Source organism: Lutra lutra, chromosome 10 (genome assembly GCF_902655055.1).
Source record: "Lutra lutra chromosome 10, mLutLut1.2, whole genome shotgun sequence".
NCBI classification, from domain to species: domain Eukaryota; kingdom Metazoa; phylum Chordata; class Mammalia; order Carnivora; family Mustelidae; genus Lutra; species Lutra lutra.
Genome location: NC_062287.1, coordinates 21034635 through 21062519, shown reverse-complemented (window position 1 = coordinate 21062519; position 27885 = coordinate 21034635). Strand labels below are relative to the sequence as shown.

At 40.5% G+C, this 27885-nt stretch overlaps 1 protein-coding gene across 1 annotated transcript; it reads right to left on the bottom strand.

Annotated features, from left to right (window-relative positions):
- Positions 1-333: 333 nt before the first annotated feature.
- Positions 334-24189, bottom strand: STT3A (STT3 oligosaccharyltransferase complex catalytic subunit A). Its single transcript, XM_047747355.1, has 18 exons — positions 24056-24189; positions 21707-21833; positions 20707-20767; positions 16745-16866; positions 16246-16391; positions 14980-15070; positions 13669-13775; positions 12882-13046; positions 11080-11260; positions 10158-10313; positions 9384-9475; positions 8571-8726; positions 8153-8341; positions 7223-7339; positions 7003-7105; positions 2591-2779; positions 1237-1352; positions 334-617 (listed from the first exon to the last, which is right to left on the bottom strand). The coding sequence occupies exons 2-18, from the start codon at positions 21792-21794 to the stop codon at positions 579-581; spliced, it is 2118 nt and encodes a 705-aa protein (XP_047603311.1). The 5' UTR covers positions 21795-21833; positions 24056-24189; the 3' UTR covers positions 334-578.
- Positions 24190-27885: the final 3696 nt, after the last annotated feature.

Sequence of the window (27885 nt, the reverse complement as noted above, 5' to 3'; positions counted from 1 at the left end):
AGACAAGATGGCATCACAGCTGACTTTCCTGCCCAGAAATTGTACTCCTCTGGTTCCACAAACATTTATTCATTTAATAAGTTTACTGAACACCCACTATATGCAAGACATTGTGTTAGGTGATGCAATTTTTGAAATGACAAAACTGTTTGTACAAGTGGGATCTGAGCTACTCTTTGATAGTGTTCCTGATTTGACAGAGACAGAATGCCCTCCTCTGGCTCACTTAGGGAGCTAAAAGCATGGATGAGGTTTACTTTCTGTCCTTCTACCAGCCCAGCACAAATTTCTGCCTTTCTCAAATCAGTCATAAGTCAAAACAAATAAGGCACATTTTAAAAAAAAAGGTCCCCCCTTTAATTGACCAAAGTAAAGCCATGACATTTCATTTGGTAACCTGCTCAGAATTATAAAAATCACTCCATTTGGCCCAGCCCATACTGCCCAGGGCAAAACTTTCAGACAATACTAATCCCATCGTGCTCTGTTGTTATAAACTGCATATTTAAAAAAACATCTTCAGCGTCCTAAATTTGACGCTCAGTGCGAAGCGTATCAGACAGAGGTGGATGTAACAGTTATGTCCGTGACAAGCCTCGATTATCCAGGTCCTTTACCTGCAATATAAAGATGTCATTTTTATATTTAAAATCAAGTCAAATTGGAAGAGCGTCCCTGAGTTGGGTTCTGCTACCTGATTTGGCTTTGTGACTAAGTGAGGGCTGGTTTGAAACCAGCTACTCTCATGCTTAGCCTTTTGGAGTACCTCTGAGGAGCAGTTTAAATGATCTACCTGCCAAATACATCAAGGGTTCTCAATCTTTTCTTATGTAAGAGATGTAACACACTTCGGGGTGACTCTATGCCATAATTATTCAGTGGGATAGAAGAAAATGTAGTGTACACGCACATACATATACATACGCATGCATGTACACACACACAACACACACACACTTCCCTTTTCCCCCCGCCAGGCCTGATAATCACAAAAATAGATAAAGTACAGCAGTATAGCCCCAACTAGAAAAATATCACTGTAACCACAGCTAAAATGATAACAGATTAGGGTGTCCACTCTTGAAGAACAATCTAAAATAAAAATAGTAACATTCTGAGTTGTAAGCTACTTTTCTGACTTTAGAAATGTGCCTATATTAAAAATATGTGGCCCATTTTCAATACTAGAACCAATCCACAAACATGAGTTGCTTTTTCAGTGTAGCATCTGCTCACCTTATATATCCTGACTAGCCAGTGTTCTGTGGTATATGCTTCCTCCAGGACATCAAGTTCAAAGTCTTTATTCCCAATCTCAGCATTCCGGACACGGTCAAAGCCTGGTGGACGCTCTAGAAAGGGACAAATATAAGGAGAAACACTTCTTTCTACAGTGCTGATTTCCTAAGGAAAGAATAAATCAATTTGGTAAATCATCTACTAACTGGAATGTTATTTCTCAACCTGAAGTTTGTTTAGAGAGTAAGGCCTACATAAAAAGACTTCAGGTAGTTAGAACAAATCAAGTGTTACCCTGACTCAAGTCCTCTCCAAACTGATGCTTGAAAAAGTCCATGGAGGATATGTTTTCTAAAAGACAGGGGGTTGGGGCATCTGGGTGGGTCAGTGGGTTAAGCCTCTGCCTTCGGCTCAGGTCATGATCTCAGGGTCCTGGGATCAAGCCCTGCATCGGGCTCTCTGCTCAGCAGGGAGCCTGCTTCCCACTGCACCGCCCGCCCCCCTGCCGCCTACTTGTGATCTCTGTCAAATAAATAAAATCGTTAAAAAAAAAAAAATTGGAACACCTGGGTGGCTCAGTTCATTAAGCAGCTGCCTTCACCTCGGGTCGTGATCCCAAGGTCCTAGGATAGAGTCCCACATCCAGCTCCTGGCTCGACGAAGAACTTGCTTCCCCCTCCCACTCTGCCTGGTATTCTCCCTGCTTGTACTCTCCCTCTCTGTTAAATGAATAAATAAAACCTTAAAAAAAATTCTTCCAAAAAAACAAAAAAAGACGGGGGGCTGATTTCCAGCCCTTCCATTCCTGAGGACTGCTACCCAGAAGCCTCTGTGTTACACTAGTAACCCTTCCATGGATCAGAGAAGAACCAAACAGAAGTCAAAGGCCTGCATTCACTTCAGGCATTGTCCCTAGTACAGAACCAAGAAATTAAAATCAGAAGCAAAGAACTTAACCTAATCAGATTACTCTCTGGGCATTTATTGAAAGAAGTGAAAAGTCCTTTATATCACTGTACCCCCCCCTTCATTCCTCTCTCCACTGCAATACCTTTTACTGAGACACAGTGAAATATAATGGTAAAAATCACAGAATCTAGAGCCAGACTGCCTGAGTTTAACCTAACTCTGCCACTAGTTCCATGATTTGGGGCAGGTTAAGTTCCTTATTTGTACCTCAAATTCCTCATACATAAAATGGAAATAATATTAGTATCTATGTTTTGGGTTGTTGTAAGGATCAAACAAGTTAACAGATGTCAAGCATCCAGAGCAGTGAGTGCCTGGCATATGAAAAAAACTATACATATTAACATTACTGTTCTTACTAATGTTATTATGCATCACTCACTGGCTTCTGTATAGACTTGTCCAAAGCGGTAATAACACATCTTGTACATAAGGCAGTTGAGCAGCACTGGAGAACCCTCACGGTCCACACGGAATTCCCCAGTTGGAGTATAATAATCATGTTCCTTAATATGTTTGCCTGTGTCTGTGCTCCCTCCAATCCGGACCATCCACAGAAACTTGTTGATGTCTACAAAAAAGCAGAAAGAGAACGGCTGTGTCACAAAGTTTGCTGGAGCTAAATCACCCTAATGAAAGCTATTATTTCTTTCCTTCCTTTTTTTTTTTTTAAGTACAGCTGACATACAATATTAATTTTATGTGTACAACATAATGATGGGACATTTGAAAAAAGCCACTATTTCTAAGAAAACCCCTCAAAATATTTTTATAATGAGAAATGGCTAGTCTTTAAAATAGGAAATACAATGTGGGGGTAAAATTTTCCCTCAAAATTTACATTTCCTATAGATTATTAAGACTTCTGAAAGCTATTGGTCCAGACTTAAGTCACACTAGAAATTATTCCCAAGTATTAGTTGGTCTGAGCTGTCCAATATAGTAACTTTATATATCAGCCACATGTAGCTACTGAAACTTGAAAGATGGCCAGTCCAGGAGCACCTAGGTGGCTCAGTTAAGCATCTGCCTTCTGCTCAGGTCACGATCCTGAAATCCTGGAATTGAGCCCCATATCGGGCTCCCTGCTCAGTGGGGAGTCTGTTTCTCCCTCTCCCACTGCCCTGTCCCTTCTTGTGTTCTGTCTCCCTTCCTCTCTCTCAAATAAATAAAAATCTTAAAAAAAAAAAAAAAAAAGGTGGCTAATCCAAATTAAGATGGGCTGTTAAGTATAAAATACACACTGGATTTCTAAAAACTTAGTCCAAAAACAAAACAAGACAAGTAAAATATCTTGGTTAAATAATGATGTTTTAGATATATTCAGTTGAATTACTAAAATTCATTTCTTAGTGTCTTTTTACTTATTTTGATGTGACTAATAGAAATTTAAAACAACGGGCGCCTGGGTGGCTCAGTGGGTTAAAGCCTCTGCCTTCAGCTCAGGTCATGGTCCCAGGGTCCTGGGATCGAGGCCCGCATCAGGCTCTCTGCTCAGCAAGGAGCCTGCTTCCTCCTCTCTCTCTGACTGCCTCTCTGCCTACTTGTGATCTCTCTGTCAAATAAATAAATAAAATCTTTAAAAAAAAAAAAAAAAGAAACTTAAAACAACGTATGGGGCTCCCATTATATTTCTATCAGACAGCACAGACCTAGAAAGTAGCAACTTTATCAGAACTAACAATGCTACCTTCTTGACCTACAGTTGCAAAATTACAAACTTCCAAAACATATCTATGAGAAGTCAACCATACTACCAAGGTCCATAAATACTGACACCACCAGCAACTGAGGTTATCTCTCTTAGAATGTCACCTCTGAATCTTCTCCACAAGCCTTAGGAAATGGATGGTTAGTATAAAAAGTATTATTGATCCATAGGAAGAAAGGTTCCTACTGTACCAAGGCAAAGGGTTCCAGGGGATATCTCAGTGCTTAAGAACAGACTCTGGATCTAAACAGCCTGGGTTTGAATTTTAGCATTGCCAATTCTAGGTGGGTGACCTTGAACAAGTAACTTAACCTCTCTTGAACTTGAAATAGAGAAATAAGAGTACATACAACAAAAGGATAATAAGAGCATGTACAGCACTTAGTGTACCATTTGTCACAAAGTAAGCATTCCATATATAATACTGCTTTCCTCATGTACTGTAGTGTCTGCATTCTTACCTCCATCTTACTAATGGAAAACAGAGGCACAGAAACTTACCTACATCACACAGAGAAAAAGAACCAAAAACAAAACACCAGAGAGCATCAACTGAACTATCCAGGAGTACTGAGACTGTAGTTTCCTAAAAGTTATGTCTGAAGCAAAAACCTGACAAGCTGTAAGAATGGAAGCGTACATAGCAAAAGAAACCATCAGCAACATGAAAAGGCGACCTATGGAATGGGAGAAAATATTTGCAAACCATGTATTAACACAGGGGATTAATAGCCAACATATATAAAGAACTCCTACAACCCAATAACAAATCCCCCAAATAGTCTGATTAAAAATGGGCAAAGGACCTTAATAGATATTTTCTGAGATATTCAGATGGCCAACACGTACATGAAAAAGTGCTCAACATCACTAATCATTAGGGAAAGACAAATCAAAATCACAGTGAGATATCACCTCATACCTGCTAGAAAAAACAAGAAATAGCAAATGCTACCAAGCATGTAGAAAAAGGGGTAACCTTGTATACTGCTGGTGGGCACATAAACTGATACATCCACTATAGAAAACAGTACACAGGTTCTTCAAAAAATTAAAAATACAACTACAATATAAATTTACCTCACATATGTAACATGGAATACCATTCAGCCATAGAAAAAAAATAAAAAGGAAATCCAGCCATTTGCAACATGTGGATGGGTCTTGAGAGCATTATGCTAAATGAAATAAATCAAATAGTGAAAGACAAATACTGTATGATCTCATTTATATGTGGAATTTAAAAAAAACAAACTCAGAAACGGAAACCAGAATTGTGGTTTCCACAGGCTGGAGGCGGTGGGGGGTAGGGGAAACCGGGTGAAGGTGGTCAAAGGTGACAAACTTCTAATTATAAGATTAGTAAGTTCTGGGCATATAATATACAACATGATGATTATAGTTAAGAATACTGCATTATATATTTGAAGTTGCTAAGAGATTTTAAAAATTCTCATCACAAGGAAAAAAAAAATTTAGGGGTGCCTGGGTGGCTTAGTCGTTAAGCATCTGCCTTTGGCTCAGGTCATGATCCCAGGGTCCTGTGATCAAGCCCTACATCAGGCTCCTTGCTCAGTGGGGAGCCTGCTTCTTCCTCTCCCTCTGCCACTCCCCTGCTTGTGCTCTCTTTCGCTCTCTCTCAAATGAATAAATAAAATCTTTTTTAAAAAAACAAATAAATGCAATACAATTTTTATACCCAAATGCATGTTAATCCCTTTAGAAAATGTTGTTTTTGGAACTGGTATCACATAGCATAAAAATGCTCCAAAGAGGGGTGCCTGGATGGCTCAGTCAGTTAAGCATCTAACTTGGCTGGCTATAAATGATTACACACAAACAGTGCTGGTACAATTGCTGAAGTTCAAGTCTGTGGACACATGTCCCTATCATCATTCTTCCTGTGCTTATACAAGACACACGTGGAGATCAGTCTTTAAACGTTATACTTGACACTTTATATGCAGTATATATAGAGACATATAATCTAAAAGTTAAACATCTCTAAGAAGCAGTATTCAAAGAAAATGAAGATTAAAAATATGAGGTAGTTATTAAACACAGGAAAACAAAATGCATTCTTTTAGGTAAGAATGTAACCATGGTATGGTTGACTCAGCAATGAGTGTTTACATAGTCACAATTTTGAAAATACTTTATCTGGATTTAACCAGAAATTAAAAATTGACCCCACTAAGAAGAATCTAGTGGAAAAGGAGGAAATGGGAGTAATAAAAAGAAGGAAATTCCTCTCTAAAATTCTAAGTGGATACAGCATATCTAAAATAATCAATGAATAGAGGAAAATACATATTTTTAGAAATAGGAACATAAGTACGAGAAGGAACAACTGAAGAAATCACTGCCTCTGGAAACTGATATCATAGGGAGTTTAGGTTTGAGGACTGGGTAGTAGCTACCACTTTTCATTATAAACCTTCAAAAGTGTTCAACACTTTCAAGTATAAAATAAGGTATTGCTTTAGTTTAAGTTGTTTTAAGGGAGAGAACCACACTTTGACAAGTCTTCTAAAAATATGGCTTTACTATTAATCATAGAGAACATGGTAACATATGCCACACACACACACACACACACACACACACACACAATATGAAACATTTTAAACTGGCATATGAAATCTATGGCTTAAACCCATTAAAAATGCTAATTCTTAAGTTCATTGTCAGATGCCTTATGTTCTTTTTTTTTTAACACTGTATTTGCTTTGCTATTACTTTTTGTTTGTTAGATTTATACAGACTGTGAAATGAACACCACAAAAGGTTCAGCTAATTAAGCTTTATGTTCTTTGTTTACTGGTTGTGGAACTATTCCTAGGTCTTTAGACAATTACAGCATGCCATACCTATATGAGAAATTTTACTTTTACCTCTTACTTGTTGAAAAAAACAAACAAACAAACATATAAACCCTAAAGCTGCAAATACTTAGGAACTTCCCCAACCAATATGTTGATATTAGTAAAACAAAACGAAACAAAACAAACAGAAAAATTGGAGATTCATCTAGTTTTCTTAGAATCTATGACCTGTAGTTAGAAATAGAATCAAGTACATACCATCAGAGGAATACCCAGTAAGGCCTCCAAAAATGACTAGCACATAGCTAACATCAAGCTCCCTCATGATCTCATAGGCTTTTTCTTCTGTGGATGCCATTGCCTAGAAAAATAGATACACATTTCTCAGAGCAGAATTCCAAGTCATATAATCCCTCAGAGAGAAATATTCCCAACTAGACCCTGTGCACCAAACACTCAAATGATTCCTTCATCTTACCTGTCCTACTCGAGAGATATGGGTATTATTCCATGTGTTATTGTCTACTAAAATTGTCCGATTTGCCATAGCCGTAATTTGGTAGCCATAATCCCACCATGACATGACCTTCGCATCCTGAAAAAAGAATGGGAAATGAAAATAAGCTTGCTGCCTCCAAAAATCAAATACAAGAAAAGACCTGGAAGGGCATCTGAAAGTAAGTGAAGCAATGCCTAGCCAGAAATAAATCTTGGCACGTGGTCCTACATTTATAATATAATCATGAAATCTCAGGGCAAATTATATAATCCAACATTCCCAATACTTTCATCTCAGATCACCTTATATAAACAAGCATAATAGGATGGAAGGTATAGGGTACTGTGTAATATTTCCAAGTAATCTGGTGTCATGAGGTAATTATATTAAATAAATGATCTTTAACAATACACAAAAAGCAGTTAATATCAAGATGGGGGGGAATATAAGCCACAGAATATAATGGACAAGAGTTTAAAAATTCTTATAGCTTTGATTAACAGTCTAACTCAGAAGGGTTATTTCCAGTAGCTCTGCAAAGAAAATCACTTCAGATTCTCAAAGGGAATAAACAAAAATGTTAAAAGTGGTTATCATCAGGTGATGACTTTATGGAAAATTTGTTACCTTTTTTTCTTGCTTCTATTTTCTGATTTCTTTTACAATTAGGGTGGTCTACCTCATGATAAAATCACCTCGCTGTCAGAGTGTAGAGGATTACACCAGTAAGGATACAGAAAAAGTCCTGAATTGAATGGAGGCTGACCATCAGGGCTCATTCAACACCAGGGTTCTATAGTTCAAATTTCTCCAGGTTTTCTACCCATCTAAAAGCTATACAATTCACTATCACAGTAAATGTCTTCCACTTCCCCAGACCCCTCAATCTAACTCCTCCCAAGTTTTTACCTCTGGAGTATTGTGACGAAGCCAATAGTAAGCTTCTCGAAAGTCATCAAAGATGATCCTACTGCCATCCCCACCACGGGCAGACAGCACAATGGAGGGAGAAGAGTAGGCCTCACTGGTCACCCAGGTTGAATGAAAGGTGTAGGTAATAAGAAAGAAAGCCATGACCAGTATCATCCCACTTGCCACCTAAACAAGGAAGAATTGTGTTGTAAAGCAAATTAGATTTAAACAACTCAGAACAGCTTCTTACACACAATATAGATGAGATGAAGCAAAACAAGTCAGGGGCTATACAAGTTCACTCTGACTACTATGACAATACTCTATTCCCTCACTCAAAAAATACATACACACACATACACATACACACACACAGAATTTCCCAAGCCTGTTCTTAGTGTTGCTTAATTCTCACTTCATTCTTAATAGGGTAAGTGGAATCCTGTTGCTTCTTGCTCTTCTTGTCTGGACGACTTATGTCCAAATTCTTCATGTAAGTGGACAGCACTTGGGAGACTCCAATGCCAGAAAGAATGCACATAACAGGTGCCAATACTAGCATAAGACGCACCTGTAAGAGACAGGAAGCAAGCAAAAACAATCTAATCAGAGTTTTACAAATTACAGATTTGTACATCTATTTGTACATCTATTAGTACATCATGACATCAGTTCAGTGGTTTTCAACAAACATGATTTCTCAAGAAAAAAATGAGAAAATACTTGATATATCTACAGTAGAAGTATGTATTTCTTAAACTGTTTTCAGTTATATATGTATATGTGTCCCAAATAATGGTATGTTAAAGAATGTATTTAACTATGGTTTAAGAAGCACTGTTTTACTACAATATATAAAATCTCTCTGCTTTCAACAATCTAACACTTGACAATCTTCCCAAGGCTTTAAGGGGAAAATGTCAACTCTTTTCTTAAGACACACAGAAAGAAAGGGGAAGAAACCTGCCCACAGTCACTTTCTTCAACAGAGTGTACATACCCCCTCCTGACACAAGGTTATGAAGCCAAGAACACTGGGCCCCATAACCAGAATGTGTCAGTCCGTTATACATCCTTGAGAAGGAGCAGCAACAGTGAGCAGCTTTACAACTCAGCCCCTCAAATGCTCCGAGGGAAGCACGTGCACAGTCATCAGTACATTCTGAATCCTGCCATGCCCCTCAGAGTCAGGGGCAGGGATGTTGTTAAGACTGAGGGCATTCCTCACCATGACAGCCGAAAAGTACATGCTGGTCACACCATACATGATGATGAAAATCCGGGCATCAGACAGGTTGCTAAAGCAGTAATAGAGACCAACTGCAAAAGTAAAAATAAAAAGAAGTAAGCAGCTACAATAAATAATCATAGACACACGCAAGGATGTTTACTACAGAACTCTTTAAAATACCAAAAAGTGGGGTGCCTGGGTGGCTCAGTGGGTTAAGCCGCTGCCTTCGGCCCGGGTCATGATCTCAGGGTACTGGGATTGAGCCCCACATCGGGCTCTCTGCTCAGTGGGGAGCCTGCTTCCTCCTCTCTCTCTGCCTGCCTCTCTGTCTACTTGTGATCTCTGTCTGTCAAATAAATAAATAAAATCTTTAAAAAAATAAAAATAAAAAATAAAAAATAAAATAAAATACCAAAAAGTCGGAAACCACCTAATATCCAACATAAAAGATCTAATTCTTTTTTTTTTTTAAGATTTTATTTACTAGGGCGCCTGGGTGGCTCAGTGGGTTAGGGCCTCTGCCTTCAGCTCGGATCGTGATCCCAGGGGCCTGGGATCGAGCCCCACATCGGGCTCTCTGCTCGGCAGGGAACCTGCTTCCTCCTCTCTCTCCGCCTGCCTCTCTGCCTACTTGTGATCTCTGTCTGTCAAAATGAGTAAATAAAATCTTTTAAAAGCTGAAGGCAGAGGCTTTAACCCACTGAGCCACCCAGGCACCCTCAAATGGTGTTTCTTACAAAAGAAGGCCACCTCAGAACAAGGCAGACAAACCTGGAAACATGAAGACCAGAAGCTGAAGATCAAAATAGTACGAGGACCAGGTCGTGGGCTGGTGTTCAGACACAGAAGCAATGATGGGGATGTTGTTCTTAGCATAAGAAGGATCCAGCAGTGAGTAGAAACGCCCCGTCCAAGGAGATATTTTTCCTGGCAGCAAAGAAGCAACAAACGTTTCACAATCATTCCTGAAACAAAATAACCTCTGATCCTAACTAATCACAATTTTCCATTTTAATAAGCGTCTCTGAGACAGAGAAGGATTAGGTTTTTGTTAAAATGCCATCATTACTTTCAGAATATCATTCCATCCTTTCTTTCAAAGTTGAGAGTACTTTTTGTCAGCACCGCTAGCAAAGTAAAATCTGGCTGTACATAATCTCAGAGATGGGAGGCAAAAGTGCGTCCTCCAAGGGTTTTAGGTTAAATTTGGCAACCATGGCCAACTCTATAAACTAAGTCAGCTCCATCCTCCAGTGCTGCTCCAAAGTAGACAATACATAAAGACATGGCCAGTATCACATCAGCTCAGAAGTGAGGAAAACATGGTATGCTAAACAGCCATGGGTTAGTGCCTATGGGATTAGACAAGACCATGTTTGTAGGATATGGCCGGCGGTGTTGATTTTTCCCACCCTACCAAGAAGAAAGGAAAAAAAAAAAAAGAGGAGAAAAACTAGCAAGGTGAGATACTGTCCTTTTACCAAGCGTGTTTCTGACATTAAGAGCTACTCTAACAAGACATTCTACACAGAATCCAAACACTGGGGTGACAAGTGGACTGAATGTGAGGAAGGAGAACTTTATAATCTTGGGAGGAAAAAAATGACGCTTTCTGTGGTCAAGAAATAACCCATATTTTTGAAGTTTACTACATGTTCCATACCCATTCACACAAGCTGTGAGCCTTCCCTACCTGTCAGCATGAGGAGAGCTCCCACGGTGAGAAGGACAAAGCCTACCAGGGAGATGACACTTCGGAAAAGAACTTCAAACTGCTGTGGATTCAACTTGCTGCGCAGATAATCCACGAAGGCATGGATCTGGCAGAGACCAAAGACCCCAAAGGCCGCCATGTGCTCTGATGAAAGGACGGGCTGTAGGTAAAAGCATATATGTGACAATGCTGAAAAGCACTGGATCCAGCCTAGACCTGAATTATCCTGACCTAGTTTGGACCAAACAAAGGGTCAAATGAGTTCTGAGGCTCAGAGGATTTAGCCAATGGAGGGAAGGGTCTAATTCGCCCACAGCATTTTCCAAGGAGTACTTGGGGTCCTCCAAAGCATGCCATACGTTATCATTATCATACCTCTGGCCTTTGCTCAGGCTATTTTTTTAGCCTAGATAGCAATTTTCTCATTTTTCCACAATTTGCGTTCACAGAAATTCTCATCACTCAAGGCCCAATGCAAATACCACTTCCTCCTGATCTGCCAAACTGAAATCCATTGTTCCCCTCTATGCTCAATGCACTTTAGATCTCTTCCATTACTTACTACTTCTTTCTTTGCTTAGATCAATGGTTCTCAAACTAGTGAGCACCATAACCATGGGGAGAGCAAAGAAGAGAGTGTTAAGACAGACTGTGGAGTCCTCACCTAGAGTTTGATTCAGTGGGTCCCTGATGCAGCCCCAGAATTTATATGTTTTTAATAAAAAATTTGGAGTTAATTTGCTTCTTCAGAATACTGAAATTTTTATTATTATTTTTTGTAGTCTCTATACCCAACATGGGGCTCAAACTCACAATCCCAAGATCTTCAAGTGGCATGCTCTACTGAGTCAGCCAGCTGCCCCCAGAATTTGCATTTCTAACAAGTTCCCAGACACTGCTGGTCTCAGAATTACATTTCCAGAATTGTTATATTACCGAATATAGACATCTGCCTGTTTTTCCTTCCCTGCAAGACTATAACTCCCTTAAGGACCAGGACTATATTTTTAATTTTTATATTTCACTGATTAGCAAATTGCATACAGCAGGTGATCAGTAAGGAAACACTGCTGACCTCTGAATAAGAGTCCCATTTCTATCAGAATTTTACATGAGAAATCAAACACACCACTTAATTCTTTGGTTTCACAGTTGTGTCTTAACACTATAAGTAATGTGGTTTAAACGTTTGTGTTCTGCTTCCTAAAGGACTTTCACACAGGCCCCATCAAGAAGTTCAGGGGTCATTACTAATACAGGGACTCATCAACATTAAAAAGGACTGGAAATAACTTTGCATTTATATCAACTCAGCTCAAAATGTCTCTCCTCCAACAAACCTAAGCCAAATTAACAGTCATTCAATTCTAACTTTATGCAACAAATCTTAACGCACCCTGGAAGCAGACTTTAATGACCAATGATTCTGTTGCTTCAGTTTAACACGACAGTCCCAGGTTAGACTATGAGTAAGTCTTACTCTCTTCATCAGAATCCAAGATAAATCAAGCTAGCTGGAGCTGTTTAGAGAACATAGAAGAAGATAAAACTCTACTTGGGGCACCTGGGTGGCTCAGTGGGTTAAAGCCTCTGCCTTTAGCTCAGGTCATAATCTCCGGGTTCTGGGATCGAGCCCCACATCGGGCTCTCTGCTCAGCAGGGAGCCTGCTTCCTCCTCCCTCTCTGTCTGCCTCTTTACCTACTTGCGATTTCTGTCAAATAAATAAATAAAATCTTTAAAAAAAAAAAAAAAAAAACCCTCTACTCAGTCTAGGGCTCACCTGAAAACCCACAAAGGAGATCTGCATGGAAAGAATGGTGCCCAGGCAGTAAACAGTACAGTAGGCCACGTAGATCCGATGGGAGAAACGTCCTGTGAGCATCAGCACCAGTACATGAAGAGGGATCAAGTTGATCAAGAACACATAACCTCCCCATGAAGAGACCTATGACAGGATAAAAAAGAACAGTTCCTCTCAGTACTCCTCCTCAGGCCCCCACTATAACTTCGGATATTACCTGTGACCTTACAAAGAACATCTCTTTACAATAACCATAAACTTCATTTATGCCAAGTGGCTTAAAGAGTTTAAATAACTGACTTCTTTAAATAGGAAAATCAAATTCACACCTATTACTGTAACTCAATCCCCTATTCTCTATGCCTCCTGCCATCATGATCACAAAAGAAGTATGTAACCCTCAGGGTTAATCCAGATGCAATCGATTATAATGTTATAGGGAGGATTTAAGGATTCATAGCAAGGAGAAGCAGTTAAGAGAAGTCTAAGTGAACACATAAGACTGAACAGGAAAAAATATAAGCAATATGTACCCATAGGACATATGGTATCTGGAGAACTTTAAAAATTAAAAACATTATCTCTACCTTGCTATTACACAATGGATGGATATCCACACCTGCCTTGGACTGGGCTTTGTAGGGACACAAGAGACAATAAAGACTTCTAGCCTCCAATTCATGGTCTCAAAGCCCAAGAGCTATTTCCAGTTTCTATCAGTTGATCCCAACAGAGACACTCGTGGAAGAAAGGAGTGAAAAGTTACCATGTAGAAATAAGCAAGGGCACACTTGGCCGCCCAATAGATGGAACCAGTCTTTACTGCTTTGATCCACATGTAGTAGGTGAGTAGCATGCAAAAGATGGCAATCCCTGCAGAAAGAACAGAGTAACAATTCAATAAAAGGCCATACTGGCACAATGTTTAAGAATACTATTCTGGCGGTGCCTCGGTGGCTCACATGGTTAAGGGTCTGCCTCGGCTCAGGTCATGATCCCAGGGTCAGGCATCAGGCACCTTCACCCTCTGACCCTCCCCCATGCTTGTCTGTTCTCTATGTATCAAATAAATAAATAAAATCTTTAAAAAAAAAAAAAAAAAAGAATATCCATTTCTTAGGGCACCTGGCTAGCTCAGTCAGTTAAGCATCTGCCTTTGGCTCTGATCATGATCCCAAAGCACTGGCTCCATGCTCAGCAGGCAGTCTGCTTCTCCCTTTTCCTCTGTGCCTCCCCACCAGTCATGTTCTCTCTCACTCTCTCAAATAAATAATAAAATCTTTTTAAAAATATATAATAGGGACACCTGGGTGGCTTAGTTCATTGAGCTGCTGCCTTCAGCTCAGGTCATGATCCTAGGGTCCTGGGACCAGGTCCCACAACAGGCTCCTTGCTCAGTGGGGAGCCTGCTTCTCTCTCTGCCTTTGCCTGACACTCTGCCTGCTTGAGTGCTGTCTCTCTCTCTCTCTGATAAATAAATAAATAAAATCTTTAAAAAAATAAATTAGGGGGTGCCTGGGTGGCTCAGTGGGTTAGAGCCTCTGCCTTCGGCTCAGGTCATGATCTCAGCGTCCTGGGATCAAGCCCCGCATCCGGCTCTCGGCTCAGCAGGGAGCCTGCTTCCTCCTCTCTCTCTGCCTGCCTCTCTGTCTACTTGTGATCTCTGTCAAATAAATAAATAAAATATTTTTTAAAATTAATTAATTAATTAATTTTTTAAAATGTATAATAATATTTTTTTAAGACTATTCATTTCTCTTATCTAGAAAACAAAGCAAATGATTACAATGTTAAAATATTAGTAACATTCAACACTAAACTAACTCTACTTTTATGAATCCAGAGAAGAGCAAAAGGCCTTACATAAGGAAAATTACCAGCTACCTTTCTGGAGGAAATGACAGAAAGAGAGATTATAAATTTGTCTGAGGTCCCTTCTTCCCATTTGTAATCTTCTCACCCAGATACCATTTTTGCTACTGCTAAACATCAGATACGAACTCAGATTCTACTGCACTTCCTCAAGATCTACTGAATAATGAGATGAACAGATCATCTTCAGCATCTGAAGTCTTACCTTCATTATCGTAGGAGCCAGCCACAGATCGGGAGATATACCCAGGAACTACAGCAATCATGGCAGCAGCAAGAAGCCCAGCCCCTGCGTCCTTTAAGAAAAGAGGGGTAACAGGAAGTTAACATCATTCACTCCTGATAGACAAGGATCCACTAGTCCATTCTACTTAAAATGGGCCAAGAGAACAGTCCAACAGTTTCCAAGGTAGAAGTGATGCTAGAAGTGCTAGAAATGTTCGCAGCACGAGAAAACTAAAAACTTCACAAGCAATTCCCCATGATAAGACCAGTTTCTCTGAAACGGAATACACATCTGCTAAGGACAGACAAATCATGTAAGCTGTCAGACATCAGACACTGCCCCAGAATGGGCTGTTTGGCTGGAGTACTCCCAGGCTTCTGAGTACTATTCCTAACAATATCTGCACACTACTGAACAGTCACACCTCTCAAAGGTATGCAAGGATAATCAAAGGAAGACAATTATTACCTAAGTTAAAAAGCCAAAAGGTGATCATCTATCTGGACTAAAGCTGACAGGAGCTTGGATAATAAAGTTGGAATATCACAAAGCAATCTGTGAGCTCAGAAGAGAGGAACAACAAAATACAACTCATCACTCCAAAAGCGAGTAAGGACTTGTCTGTTGAAAGAGTCAGATTTGGAAGAAGGGCAGCAAAGAGAAGGATGAAAAGGTTTCCAAACTAAACTTAAGTGTCCCAAGACCTCCTACTGGTTTATCACCTCTCAGGTATCTCCCTGACACTACAGCCACAAACTAAGAATAGCATCCAAGAAGCCAGGATCAGCAATCTGGAAGCTAGAAATAGAGAGTCAGTACTGTGAAGCCGACTACAACAGTGGTTTAATAATTTTTAAATAATGTTTAAAAAAATCAACAAATAACTGCTAAATGTGCACTGCCAGTAGGAAATATTAACCATTTTGGAACACTTCCTGTGTTTTTCCTCTCCCTTAGGTTGTAAGAACTTCAAAAGCTCACACTTCATATTTTAAATGTTTTTCTTTTCCTTATGTAGAAATTTACATTTGACCTTCAAATGTTCTCTCTAAGGACAAACAGTTGTTAATACAGAGAAACCACATATTCTAGGAAGGGGCTGGAGTGAATCCAGTAATTCAGCCTAGCCAAAACTGTCTTTAGTCTCTGGCTCTCTGCCCTTCTCTGGCCCTTGGTCCCCCACCCTCTAGCATCTACTAGAGGGGTTCAACATTCATTCCCAAGCCTATCACCCAAATCCTTCACCTTGAGCTCTTTGGTAAGGTGGTACGTGACGATAGTGGTGAAGGAAGAGAAGAGAGGGGCCAGGAACACACAGACATTCCGAATGTCGATGGTGATGTGGAAAAAATGGAGTACATGGTAGATTGCAGCAGAAGTGATCATTAAGCCTGTAACAGGAAGAAGAAAACCCATTAGGTTATCTTAGTGAGACAATGAACTTAAGGGAAAGAGAAAGAGAAAACCGAAGTATCAATAAAGTGGTAACATAGATCCGGACAAACCATCAGAAATACTAACACAGAAACTGTGGTAGGCCTATAAATTCCAGAATTTATGAAAATCCAGCCATCTCCAACTCCCATACATGTTCTCCTGTATACATAAGATCCATTTTTAGGAATCTTAATCAGAATGAAGTTACAGTCGTCACAAAACGAAGATATTAAAAGCAAGGGAAACTGTTCCATAATATAGAAATGCCTTCTCTTAAAAAATTTTTTAAAAATCCTGTTCCTCTCACCTGGATAAATTGTTCCTCCAATGATTCGTCCCAAAGGGTACCAGGCCCGGTCATCAAACCAGTTATGGAATTTATAAAATCCCTCTTCAGCCAGGAACCGGGTAGTCCGATAATTAAAGTATCTAGGGCAAGAAAGAAATGATGTGTGTCTCCTCCCCTTCATACTCAAACACTTGTACCAATTTGAAGAGAATTTTGTTCCTCAGGTTTCACCACTGAGAAACTTAACCATTACTCTAATAAAAATCAATTTGGTACCAAAAATTATGCCAAGAATGAAAATCATTTTACATTACCCTAAGCCCCCTCAATTCTAGCTCTATCCTTGTCTCAACTAATGCACTGCTTCTCTAAGAAGGAACTGCCACTGGAGCCTAATCCAAGCAGGATACTTCTTCACCAGCCTGACAATTAGAGGCATAAGCACCAGTCAGAGAATTGAAGCACCAAACACAAAACACCTGAGATGCAGGCACCAATAAATTTGGCCCTTTCCAAGAGATAGGAACATACAAAAGAACATTTTGATGCCACACAGGAGTACACAAGGACAACTTCAAGTGATCAGCACCTCTGAAGATGCTGATATAACACCCACACACCTTACAATTTTTTTAATCAACTAAGTAACACAAACTTTTTTTTTTAGTAACAAAACTTTTTTTTTTTTTTAAGATTTTATTTATTTATTTGACAGAGGGAGACACAGCAAGAGAGGGAATACAAGCAGGGGGAGTGGGAGAGGGAGAAGCAGGCTTCCTGCCGAGCAGGGAGCCCAATATGAGGCTCGATCCCAGGACGCTGGGATCATAACCCAAGCCAAAGGCAGATGGTAACGACTGAGCCACCCAGGCACCCCGTAACAAAAACTTCTTAATGAGTGCTTAAACTTACAACAAGTCCTACTCATGTTATCTAAAATAGTTATATAAGTCGCCCACATAATAACATAAAAATATAAATTACACAAAAATATGTGAGGAACGCCTGTCTGGTACAGTTGGTGAGCACGTGACTCTTGTTCTCAGCGTTTTAAGTTTGAGCCCCAAACTGGTTGTAGAGATTACTTAAAAATAAAATCTTTAAAAAGAATATTTGATATAAAATGCTTGGAGTTATACATGGAAAGACACAATTCTTTAGGTCCAAGGTACAAAACCTCTTAAGTTTCTTATTTTAAAAGAATAAGAGAAAAAAATATTAAAAAAAAAAAATAAAAATAAGAATGACCAACAGACAATAAAAAGATGGTCAACATCACTCAGCATCAGGGAAATGCAAGTCAAAACCACAATGAGATATCACCTTACACCTGTCAGAATGGCTAAAATAAAAAAGACAAGAAATAACGTATTGGTGAGGATGTGGAGAAAAAGGAACCCTCATGCACTGCTGGTGGGAGTGTAAATTGGTACAACCACTGTGGAAAACAGTACAGAGCTTTCTCAAAAAATTAAAAACAGAAATACTATATGACCCAGTAATTCCTCTACTGAGAATTTACCTAAAGAAAATGAAAATAGGGGCACCTGGGTGGCTCAGGCGTTAAGCATCTGCCTTCGGCTCAGGTCATGATCTCAGGGTCCTGGGATCGAGTCCCACACTGGGCTCCCTGCTCAACGGGAAGCCTACTTCTCCCTCTCCCATTCCCCCTGTTTGTGTTACCTCTCTCGCTGTTTCTCTCTCTGTCAAATAAATAAATATCTTTAAAAAAAAAAAAAGGAAATGAAAACACTAATTTGAAAAGATATATACACCCATATGTTTACTGCACCATTATCTACAGCAGCCAAGATACAGAAAGCACCTAAGAGTCCATCAATATATGACTGGATTAAGGATGATATGGCATATATATATACACACACATATACATATATACACAGATGGAATATTACACAACCATAAAAAGATGAGATTATGCCATTTCCAGCAACATGGATAGACCCAGAGGGTACTGGGCTAAAAGAAAGACCAGATGACGAAGACAAATACCATATGACCTCACAATAATAAACAAAAAGCAGAATCAGACCTGTAAAAACAGAAAACAAGCTGATGCTTAGAGGGGCAGAGGTTGGGGGGATGGGCTAAATGGATGAAAAAGCATGGGAAACACAGGCTTCCAATTATAGAATGAATAAGTCACAAGAGTGAAAGCCACAGCATAAGGAATATATTCAATGATACTTTAATAACATTGTTATGGTGACAGATGATAGCTACATTTGTGCTGAACACACCATAATGTATAAACCTGTGCAATCACTATGCTGTACACCTGAAACGAATGGAACACTGTGTACCAACTACATTGAAATAAAAATTTAATTTAAAAAGTAAAAAGAAGTTAAAGAAAAAGGAAAAAATATAAATAAAAATATAAATAAATAAAAGGAATTTTTAATTACTAAAGGTAATGATGACTAACCACCTTTCCTGCCCATCCCTCTAATCCTGTTTCCTTCTTGGTCAGTCAAGTTTTAGCAGCTGAAGTAAGCAGAAGTAGCAGATGGCAGAAATCTCTATCCTTCTATTTGTTGCTGATGAATGTTATTTTGGTAACTGTCAGAGAAACACAAGGATGAGCGTAGCAGGCAGTCAACATATGTGAGAACTATGTTCTTTACCTAAGGGCAGGCAGGACAAGCCAGAGAAAGTATAAATTAGTGGGAAGAGGTCTGGACTGTGGTCACAAGACAGGCCTCAGTTTCCTGCTCCACAAAAGAAAGCATCAAATCACAAGATCTTTATAGTTCCTTCTAGGTCTCTGGCTACAAAGCAGATAGTCTCATTTTCCCTGACCATCTCGCCTCAATGTTACAGAGAAAAAGCTGTAACAGACTGGTTATCAAGAAACAAAAGGATAGGGGCGCCTGGGTGGCTCAGTGGGTTAAGCCTCTGCCTTCGGCCCAGGTCATGATCTCAGGGTCCTGGGATGGAGCCCTACAGCAGGCTTTCTGCTCAGCGGGGAGCCTGCTTCCTCCTCTCTCTCTGCCTGCCTCTCTGCCTACTTGTGATCTCTCTCTCTCTCTCTGTCAAATAAATAAATAAAATCTTTAAAAAAAAAAAAAAGAAACAAAAGGATATGTTTTCTCATTCATGAGAAAAAATATATAAATTGATTTGAGAGGCCCCAAAGAAAGTATTTGTATGCCTCCAAAGTGCTTTCAAATACCTACACAAAATAACAAATTTGTAAATCAACTTTTATCAATGCTCCATAAGCTGATAGATGCTATTTTTAAAATATTAACAAACACTTGAAGAACCTATGATTCTGGCTTTCCAAATTTTTAATTAGGCCTAAACTTAAGGCAATACAACATAGTGACTCTAGTGTCTAGAGATGGACAAACCTAGATTCAAATCTTGGCTCCTCCAAACATGTAGCCTTCAACAGCCTCTCCCAGCCTCAGTCTCCTCATTTATATAAAGGAGAAAACAGCACCTCCATCTCACAGGGTTGTAAGGACTTAGAAATAAACTGTGAAACAGTGCTTGAAACAAAATGAATACTCCCCTAAAATCCCTAATCAAACTCATGGCTTTAAATTCTCTCTAATATCTTAGAACTTAACCAATAGGGCCAATTCCTATCATATAAATTGTTAAACAAAAAGTCATAAATCTCAAGTTCAAGACTTGTGATTTTTCTTTTGAGCCTTAAACACACACCAGGCCCCTTTCCCTCAATTTGTATCACCCACTCTGGGCCACACTGAGAAGCCAGACTTCTCTTAGCCTAGCCACCTAATGAGTTCGAGAGACTTACTTGGTTAATTCCAACAAAAATGTCTCAAAAGGAAGCAATTATCTCCTTTGGAAAACTTGAGGGTTTTTTGCTCTAAGTATATAGGGAGCACATCCCCAACACCAAGAGCTGATTAGAATGGAAAATTTGAAACCCATGAACCTGAAAGCTTTCCAAAGCAAACATCAGTCCAAGCAAAAGTACTCACGGATCAAACTCATGGATGACACTTTCAAATCTCAGGACAGCAAATAGACGAGTGGAGAACGCTGCAAAACCAAGAGAGTTAGTATTTTAATGGTAGTCTGCCATGAAATATAGTAGATTAATGTATTATAGGGATAACAGTATTATCAAGCAAAGAAGTCACAGGAAATATAAACTAATTCCTAAATAGGCGGTTCCTGGCTGGTTCAGTCAGTATAGCATGTGACTCCTGATCTTGGGGTCACAGGCTGAACCCCATGTTGGGGGTTGAGTTTACTTTAAACAAAAAAAAAAAGAAGAGAGAGAAAGAGAGAGAGAGAGAGACCCCTGAATAAATTATTTATCCATCTCTCCCACATAGGGGAAACAAAAGAATTTCACTATCCCCTGACAATGACACCTACCACATAGGCAGGACACATTTAACTCCTTATTATTAAGGTGCTGAACAATGCATTCACCCATTAATACTGCACTCAACTTACATGGTCATTTTTTCTATATGTTGACCTCCCCTCCCCACAACTAACCTTTACCTTGGAGCAAACTAAGAGGTAAAGCAAATCAAGACTATACTTATGACTCATCAAGAGCTAGAAAATCTAAAAAAAAAAAAAAACAAAAAACAAAAAACAAAAAAAACAGAATAAGTTCTGAAGAGATTTTCAGAAATACCAAAGTAGACAACTAGACTGAAGACAATTGTCTTTTACAAAATTCAGTGTCCAAGGGTCCCCAGTATATCTTTCAGTCCTAAGAGAAAAGAGAATGAGCACAGCATGTTTCCCATTCTTTCTCAGATGATCTCTAGTCCTGACTTCTATAATCCTGTGTTTCTTGTATCTTGTCTTCAAAAAATTATACTGACGGATAACAGTAAAAAGAACACATCACAATCTACTGAAAAGAACCAGGCATTTAAGAAAGCCATTCTTGATTTTTTTTTTTTTAATTTTCCCCATTCCATCCCCAGAGAAAGCGAGGTCCACATGCACACTCACATAACACAGCTGCCATTGACAGAATGAGAAGCTTCAGAAGTGTGTCCTGCTTCTCATAGGACAACCGCAAAAATCCCAGCTTAGTCATCTTGACATCAGTGGGTAGCAGCAGATGACACTCAAATAGCTGAAATGGAAAAGTCAACAGTGTAGGGTATTAAACACTTTCAACTTATCGAATTCATTTTCTTATTTTATGGTGGCAAAAATCCATAAAGGAGACAGGGGCTAATGAACATGCCAGAGAGGGTCAGAGCTAACACTAACACCCAAGCCTTGCCTGAGGTATGAGTGACTGGCAAGGAAGTAAGCACAAGTCAGCTCTATGCACCAAGACTCAAAAGGAGTGACTGGACTCTATCACTGTAATTCTGCTTCCCACTCCTTCACAGCGAACAAATACAGAATACTGTGGTACAACGGGAGTAAAGAGCAAACAGGGGAATAGAAAAAAGGTGGCTGGGGAAGAGATGCAAAGAAAATTGGAAAGATTTTAAATAGAGAAAAAAAAATAATTAAATGAAGAAAGAGAGCATCCCAGAAAAAAGCAGAAATGTACGAAAGAAAGCAGGAAATGAATACTAAGTACAGAGGTGAAAACAGAAATCAGAGAAGTAAGTCATGATTGAATATCCCTGATTTGTGGCCGCCCTGCATTTCAGCAGCAACTGACTGGCTACAAGGTTCTTTCTGTTCCAAATCCCAGTGGGGTCACAGGGTCAACTAAAGAGCATGACTGTTCGCTAATGCAGGTAGTGAAGCACTCAAGAGGGAGAGATCCGCATACACAGATCACTGCACTTTCAATTCCATATATCACACTGCAACTACTGCTCAGATCTACAGCCAATGCCAGCTGCCTGTCTCAAGACTTGTCTGTAACTGACACCGCTGATTTAAGCCACTGATCTGAGTGACAGCTCATGGAACTAGATGACAATCTGAAGGCAAAAGAAAATGAATTTTTCCTACTGAAGCAAGAAAAGCACAGGGAAGAAAAAAAGCAAGATTAAAATAAAACGTGGAAGGAAGGAGGTTAGCTTTTCTGTTTAAGATAGTGCTACCTTTTTTTTCTTTTTTTTAAGGTTTTATTTATTTATTTGAAAGAGAGAGAGTGAGAGAGAGAGCATGAGTGGGTGAGGGGGAGAAGCAGACTGCCCTGCTGAGCAGGGAGCCTGATGTGGGGCACGATCTGAGGACCCCAAGATCACCTGAGCCGAAGGCAGATGCTATATAGTGCTACCTTCTTAAACCGTAAGCTGATCAAGGGCCAAACGATTAAGAATATAGGAATAAAGGATATGCAACATTGTTCAAGGCTGCAGGGGAAAAAAGGAAGCTGCATCCTTCCCAATCTTTTTCTCACTATTACTGGAGGAAAAGATAGGAAAAAATAACACGGGACTAGGTGGAAGGCATAAAGAATCATATATTCCTAGCTCCAACAACATCTTTCCCATAATTAACTGGCCCAGAGGGGCAGTTTTACATGTGTTTTTAAATTAAAACCCCAACGTTTCACCCTATCTTGCAATCAAAAATAAACATCTAACTTCAGGATGTCAATACAGCTGCCACACCCCGCAGGTTTGTATCTGTTTTTCTGGAATGCCTGAAACAGAAAAATGGTTACACCACTGAGCTGATAGGAGCCACATGCCCAGGAGAGTCAGCGGGAAATAACAGGAGTAGAACTTCTACCCGAAAACTGAGTACGGGAACTGGTAATTTAAGTCCGGACATTAACAGTTTTGCTAGTGTGCTCTCTGGTCATTTTAGCATATCGCTAAAGTAAATAAGAGCAGAGACACTTTTATACACTTAGCATCTGCTCTCCCGAACGGTGCCTGGGAGCTGTGGCGCCCGAGTCCCACCCTCGTTCTAGATTCCAGGACTGCAACTTCCCCAGCCCAGTTTGCCCACACAGTTTCTCGTACCCTCTCACTCTTGTACTCCCCGCCTCACGCCCTTCTTCTGCTCACTCTAGCAGGTCCCAACTCCCTGCCTCCCACCTTCACAGAACTCAACACCTCTGACACCAGCCACCGCCGGCACCCCACCCCCTCAGCATCCTCAGCGCTTTCCTCTACGGGACTAGTCCCAGGATCCGATCTTTCGCACGCCCTCCTGGCCCTAAGCGCACGCCTCATCCCGGACCTTCACATCCTTCCTTTCCAGCATATCTCCACCCCACATCCCACGCCCCCTCCCCTGCAAGGCCTTAGACTCCGCTTCACACACGCCACCCGCCGCCATTAGAGCCCCACCTCCTGCTCTTCTTTCAGCGCCACCAACAACCTGGGCTGCATCTGCAGCTAATTCTCAAGTTATAGCCTAAGGCCTTCTCACCTGGCCAGCGTTCCTCAGGAATCCGCTTTGCTCCCTCTGCCATCCGTTCAGCGGCGCACCCAACCCTGGCACCGGCCTGGTCCGCCTCCTGGACCTTTTCCCATTGGCTGGCTCAGGTTGGCTACCACACGTCGAAGGAGAGATAGGATTGTGGAACTGTCTGTCAGAGAGAGAGGCGCTGACAAAGCCGCGCTCCCACTTCTTAACTGGACAATACAGATATCACTTAGCAGCCAGGAGGCGGGACTTCGTGCTCCCGCCGAGCTGTGATAGGCTCGCTCGTGAGAGCGAGAGCGCGGAAAGAACGTGCTCGGAAGAGTTTGGTTGAGAGCAGAGGAGTGACGTGTCGGTCTGCAGACCGAGGAGTCGCGGGGTGAAGGTGTGGCGGGTTTACCCCAGTCATGTGACCAGAAGCGGAAACTACGCGAAGCAATAAACCGAATCTACAAATCCCAGAAAACAGGGCCAGGAGGCTTCTCGTCTCAGTTTGGGAGAAAAGTGCAAAAATCGACCGTTACCTAACATAAAGTTAAAGGAGAGGAGGGAAGACTCTTCCACCTATCCTCGATGAAAACTCAAACGGTTTCTGGTCCAGACCGCTACATCTTGTACAGGATGAGAATTCGCTCAAGAGTTGTTTTTGGCAGTGCTCCCGTAAACTGCGATAGACGAGAGAGCCCGGCCACATTTCTCGAAGCATATCCCTTTCTTAAGCCCCGGACTTCGTGAGCGAGCATCCCAAGACCTAAAGGGATTGTGGGGGATAAGCTGGCAGGGTCTCCGCTGCCTGACTAGTAGTCAGCCACTGCCGCAGAGGCAGCCCTTCCAAGCGGTAGACAGGCTTTCTTGGGACACCCAGCACGCGGCCTTGCTGTGCCTTGTCTGTTCGCCTGTTTGTGAGATACCTGCCAGGGAAAGCTGCCCTAACCACTTTCCTCACTTTCTCCCGCTCAACCACACCCGCCTGCCCCCAAAAAGCAATGCTGAGGGTAGAGAAGAGGGCGAAGGACGAAGTTCAGCAGCCAATTCCATCGCCCCTCAAACACTCACGTACACACACACACTGCAGTGGGCAAAAGCTCCGCTAAAGAAAATGGAGCGTCGGTAACTCTTCAAAGTCAGCGCCAATGCCACTCATTTATCTTACTATTGACGCTGCTATGAATGCAGCCGACCGAACAAACGGAAAGCACGTTTGAATCTGTGCTTCAAAATCAGTGCTTTTCACAATTCACATGACCAGGTTGATCCTGGAACGTTATGATTCAACAGCTGTCTGCTTTTTTGTTTTGTTTTTACAATGTGTTCAATGAAATTTTATTACGCACGGAAGCTAAAGCTGAACCTAAAGGAATGGCGGAGCTTCAAATAAATGCTTCTGGAAAACAAGAATGGGAATGGTGGGTTCTGTCAAAAAAAAAAAAAAGGAATTAAAATTAGGTTCCTTTAAAGTTAAAAAAAAAAGATACTATTTGAAGAACAGAAGATCTTGGGTTTTCATTAATTTTTTAAAAATGATTGAACATGTTTCTTAAAGGGAATCCTTTTAAGTTTCCGGTGGTAAAACTAAGTCAACTTTTTCAAAAGTCAAAATATACTACTAAAGAACAAAGTTTAAAAACTGAAGCTGATTTTTTAATGACTGTATTTATTTATTTGACAGAGATAGAACACACAAGCAAGGGGAGCTGCAGAAGGAGAGGGAGAAGCCGGCTCCCTGCTGAGCAGAGAGCCTGTGGTGGGGCTCTATCCCAGGACCCTGGGATCATGACCTGAGCTAAAGGCAGGCGATTAGCGGACTGAGTCACCCAGGCACTCCCTAAAGCCGATTTTTAGGCTGATTTTTTTTTTTTAAAGGTTGATTCTTTACTCCCAGTTGATAGGGAAAGTCTTATCTATAATGAAAGTTGGGATAGCAAAGTCACGGGGGAAATTACTGTAAACCCAGAGTTTATACATGATTTCAACATATTAGTTAATCCTTCTCCCTCCTGCTTTACTGGACCAAATGTTTTGAGTTGGCTCTTTCAGAAACACCATTTTTACTATTCCACCAATTGCTTAGAATAATGCTATTTTTGCTTGCTTTATAGGAGTCAGGTCATTACTGTGGAGCTCATGATCTTTCCTGAAGTGGCTACTTACCTTTTTTACATCATTAATCAAAAGAACACATACCTTCATCTCATCTGAGGCGCACCAGAGAAACAGTATTTATTTTCTTCTTGAAGATTCTCTCCCCAGCATCTGCCTTTCCAAGTGTGCTGCAAAGCTATGTTACCAAGATTTCTTTTTAATGCACTTATTTCATTATTTCATGTTTGGTAGGGTGTTTTTTGTTTTAATTAGCCATCTATTTCTTGGATTTATTTTTCCCTCTGGTAGATTTTTCAAGTAACTTTTTCAGAAAAGCTGAATGGAAAGCAAATAATGCCCTTTGTTTTTGCCCTTTATAACATGGCTAGAATTATGAGAACAAAATGGGGACCCATGTCCCCTATACACATGACCACACAAAAAAAGCATCCTTTTTGGGACGCGCCTGGGTGGCTCACTGGGTTGAGCCTCTGCTTTCCGGTCAGGTCATGATCTCAGGATCCTCGGATCCAGCCCCACATCACATCCAGCACTCTGCTCGGCAGGGAGCCTGCTTCTCCCTCCCCCTCTGCCTGCCTCTCTGCCTACTTGTGATCTCTCAAATAAGAATCTTCTTCTAAAAAATTAAAGTTTAGGGGCGTCTGGGTGGCTCAGTGGGTTAAGCCACTTCCTTCGGCTCAGGTCATGATCTCAGGGTCCTGGGATGGAGTCCCGCATCGGGCTCTCTGCTCAGCAGGGAGCCTGCTTCCCTCTCTCTCTCTGTCTGCCTCCCTGACTACTTGTGATCTCTGTCAAATAAATAAAATCTTAAAAAAAAAAGTTAAAAAAATTAGTTTAAAAAAAAGCATCCTTTTTAAAGGCATTATGACTTTACGTACTATTATCTGGAGTTGTTCCTGAGAAATCTAATGCCCATGTGAATCACAGTCTTTGTAAGTAGCCCATTTTTCTCTCGGATAAATGACTTTTCCTTAGAAATCCCATCTAGGTAGGTTTTCGTTTTTGCTCTCATTTTCATCTTTATTCTCTGCAGGCTCTATCTGAATACACCAATGTCATCATCAGTCCAGGAAACCTTCTTGGGTTTTATTCCTGTCTCAGTGTTCCTGTTCTCACTTCTGGAGGTGCTATTTAGATGAATGTCAGACCTCCTGATTCTTCGACATTTCCATGATTAACGTTTTCCATGTCTTGATCATTTTGCTCTATGTTCTGGGAAACTTCCTCGATTTTATCTTGCAATTCTCTAATTTAGGCTCCTCTCTGTCACTTACATACTTTATCATTTTATGTTTTTTCTTCATGATGTGTATTCCTTAATCCCCTTCCCCTATTTCCTGCCAGCCCCCCAAGCACCTCCCCTCTGGTAAACATTTGTTCTCTGTAGTTAAGAGTGTTTCTTGGTTCATCCTTTTTCTACACTCATTTGTTTCTTAAATTCCACGAGTGAGATCTTATAGCACTTGTCTTTCTCTGACTTATTTCACTCAGCATCATATTCTCTAGCTCCATCTATGTCATTGCAAATGGCAAGATTTCACTTTTTTCACTTTTTATGTATACACACACACGTATGCCTTCTTTATCCACTCACCTTTCAAAGCCTTCCAGGTTGGCTAATGTAAATAATGCTGCAATAAACATAAGGGTGCATGCATCCCTTTCAATTAGTATCTTTGTACTTTTTGGATAAATTCCCAGTAATGGGAATTGGATCATAGGGTGGTTCTATT

What these genes read in the sequence shown, in the direction of transcription:
- STT3A (XM_047747355.1), bottom strand. Translation starts at nt 21,794, where the DNA reads ATGACTAAGCTGGGATTTTTGCGGTTGTCCTATGAGAAGCAGGACACA. An exon ending in TCTGGTCTTCATGTTTCCAG is followed by an intron (nt 9,476 to 10,157) that starts GTTTGTCTGCCT and finishes TTACTTTTGCAG; the next exon opens with TTGGTCTCTATTACTGCTTT. An exon ending in CTTACCCTATTAAGAATGAA is followed by an intron (nt 8,342 to 8,570) that starts GTGAGAATTAAG and finishes TTCCTTGTTTAG; the next exon opens with GTGGCAAGTGGGATGATACT.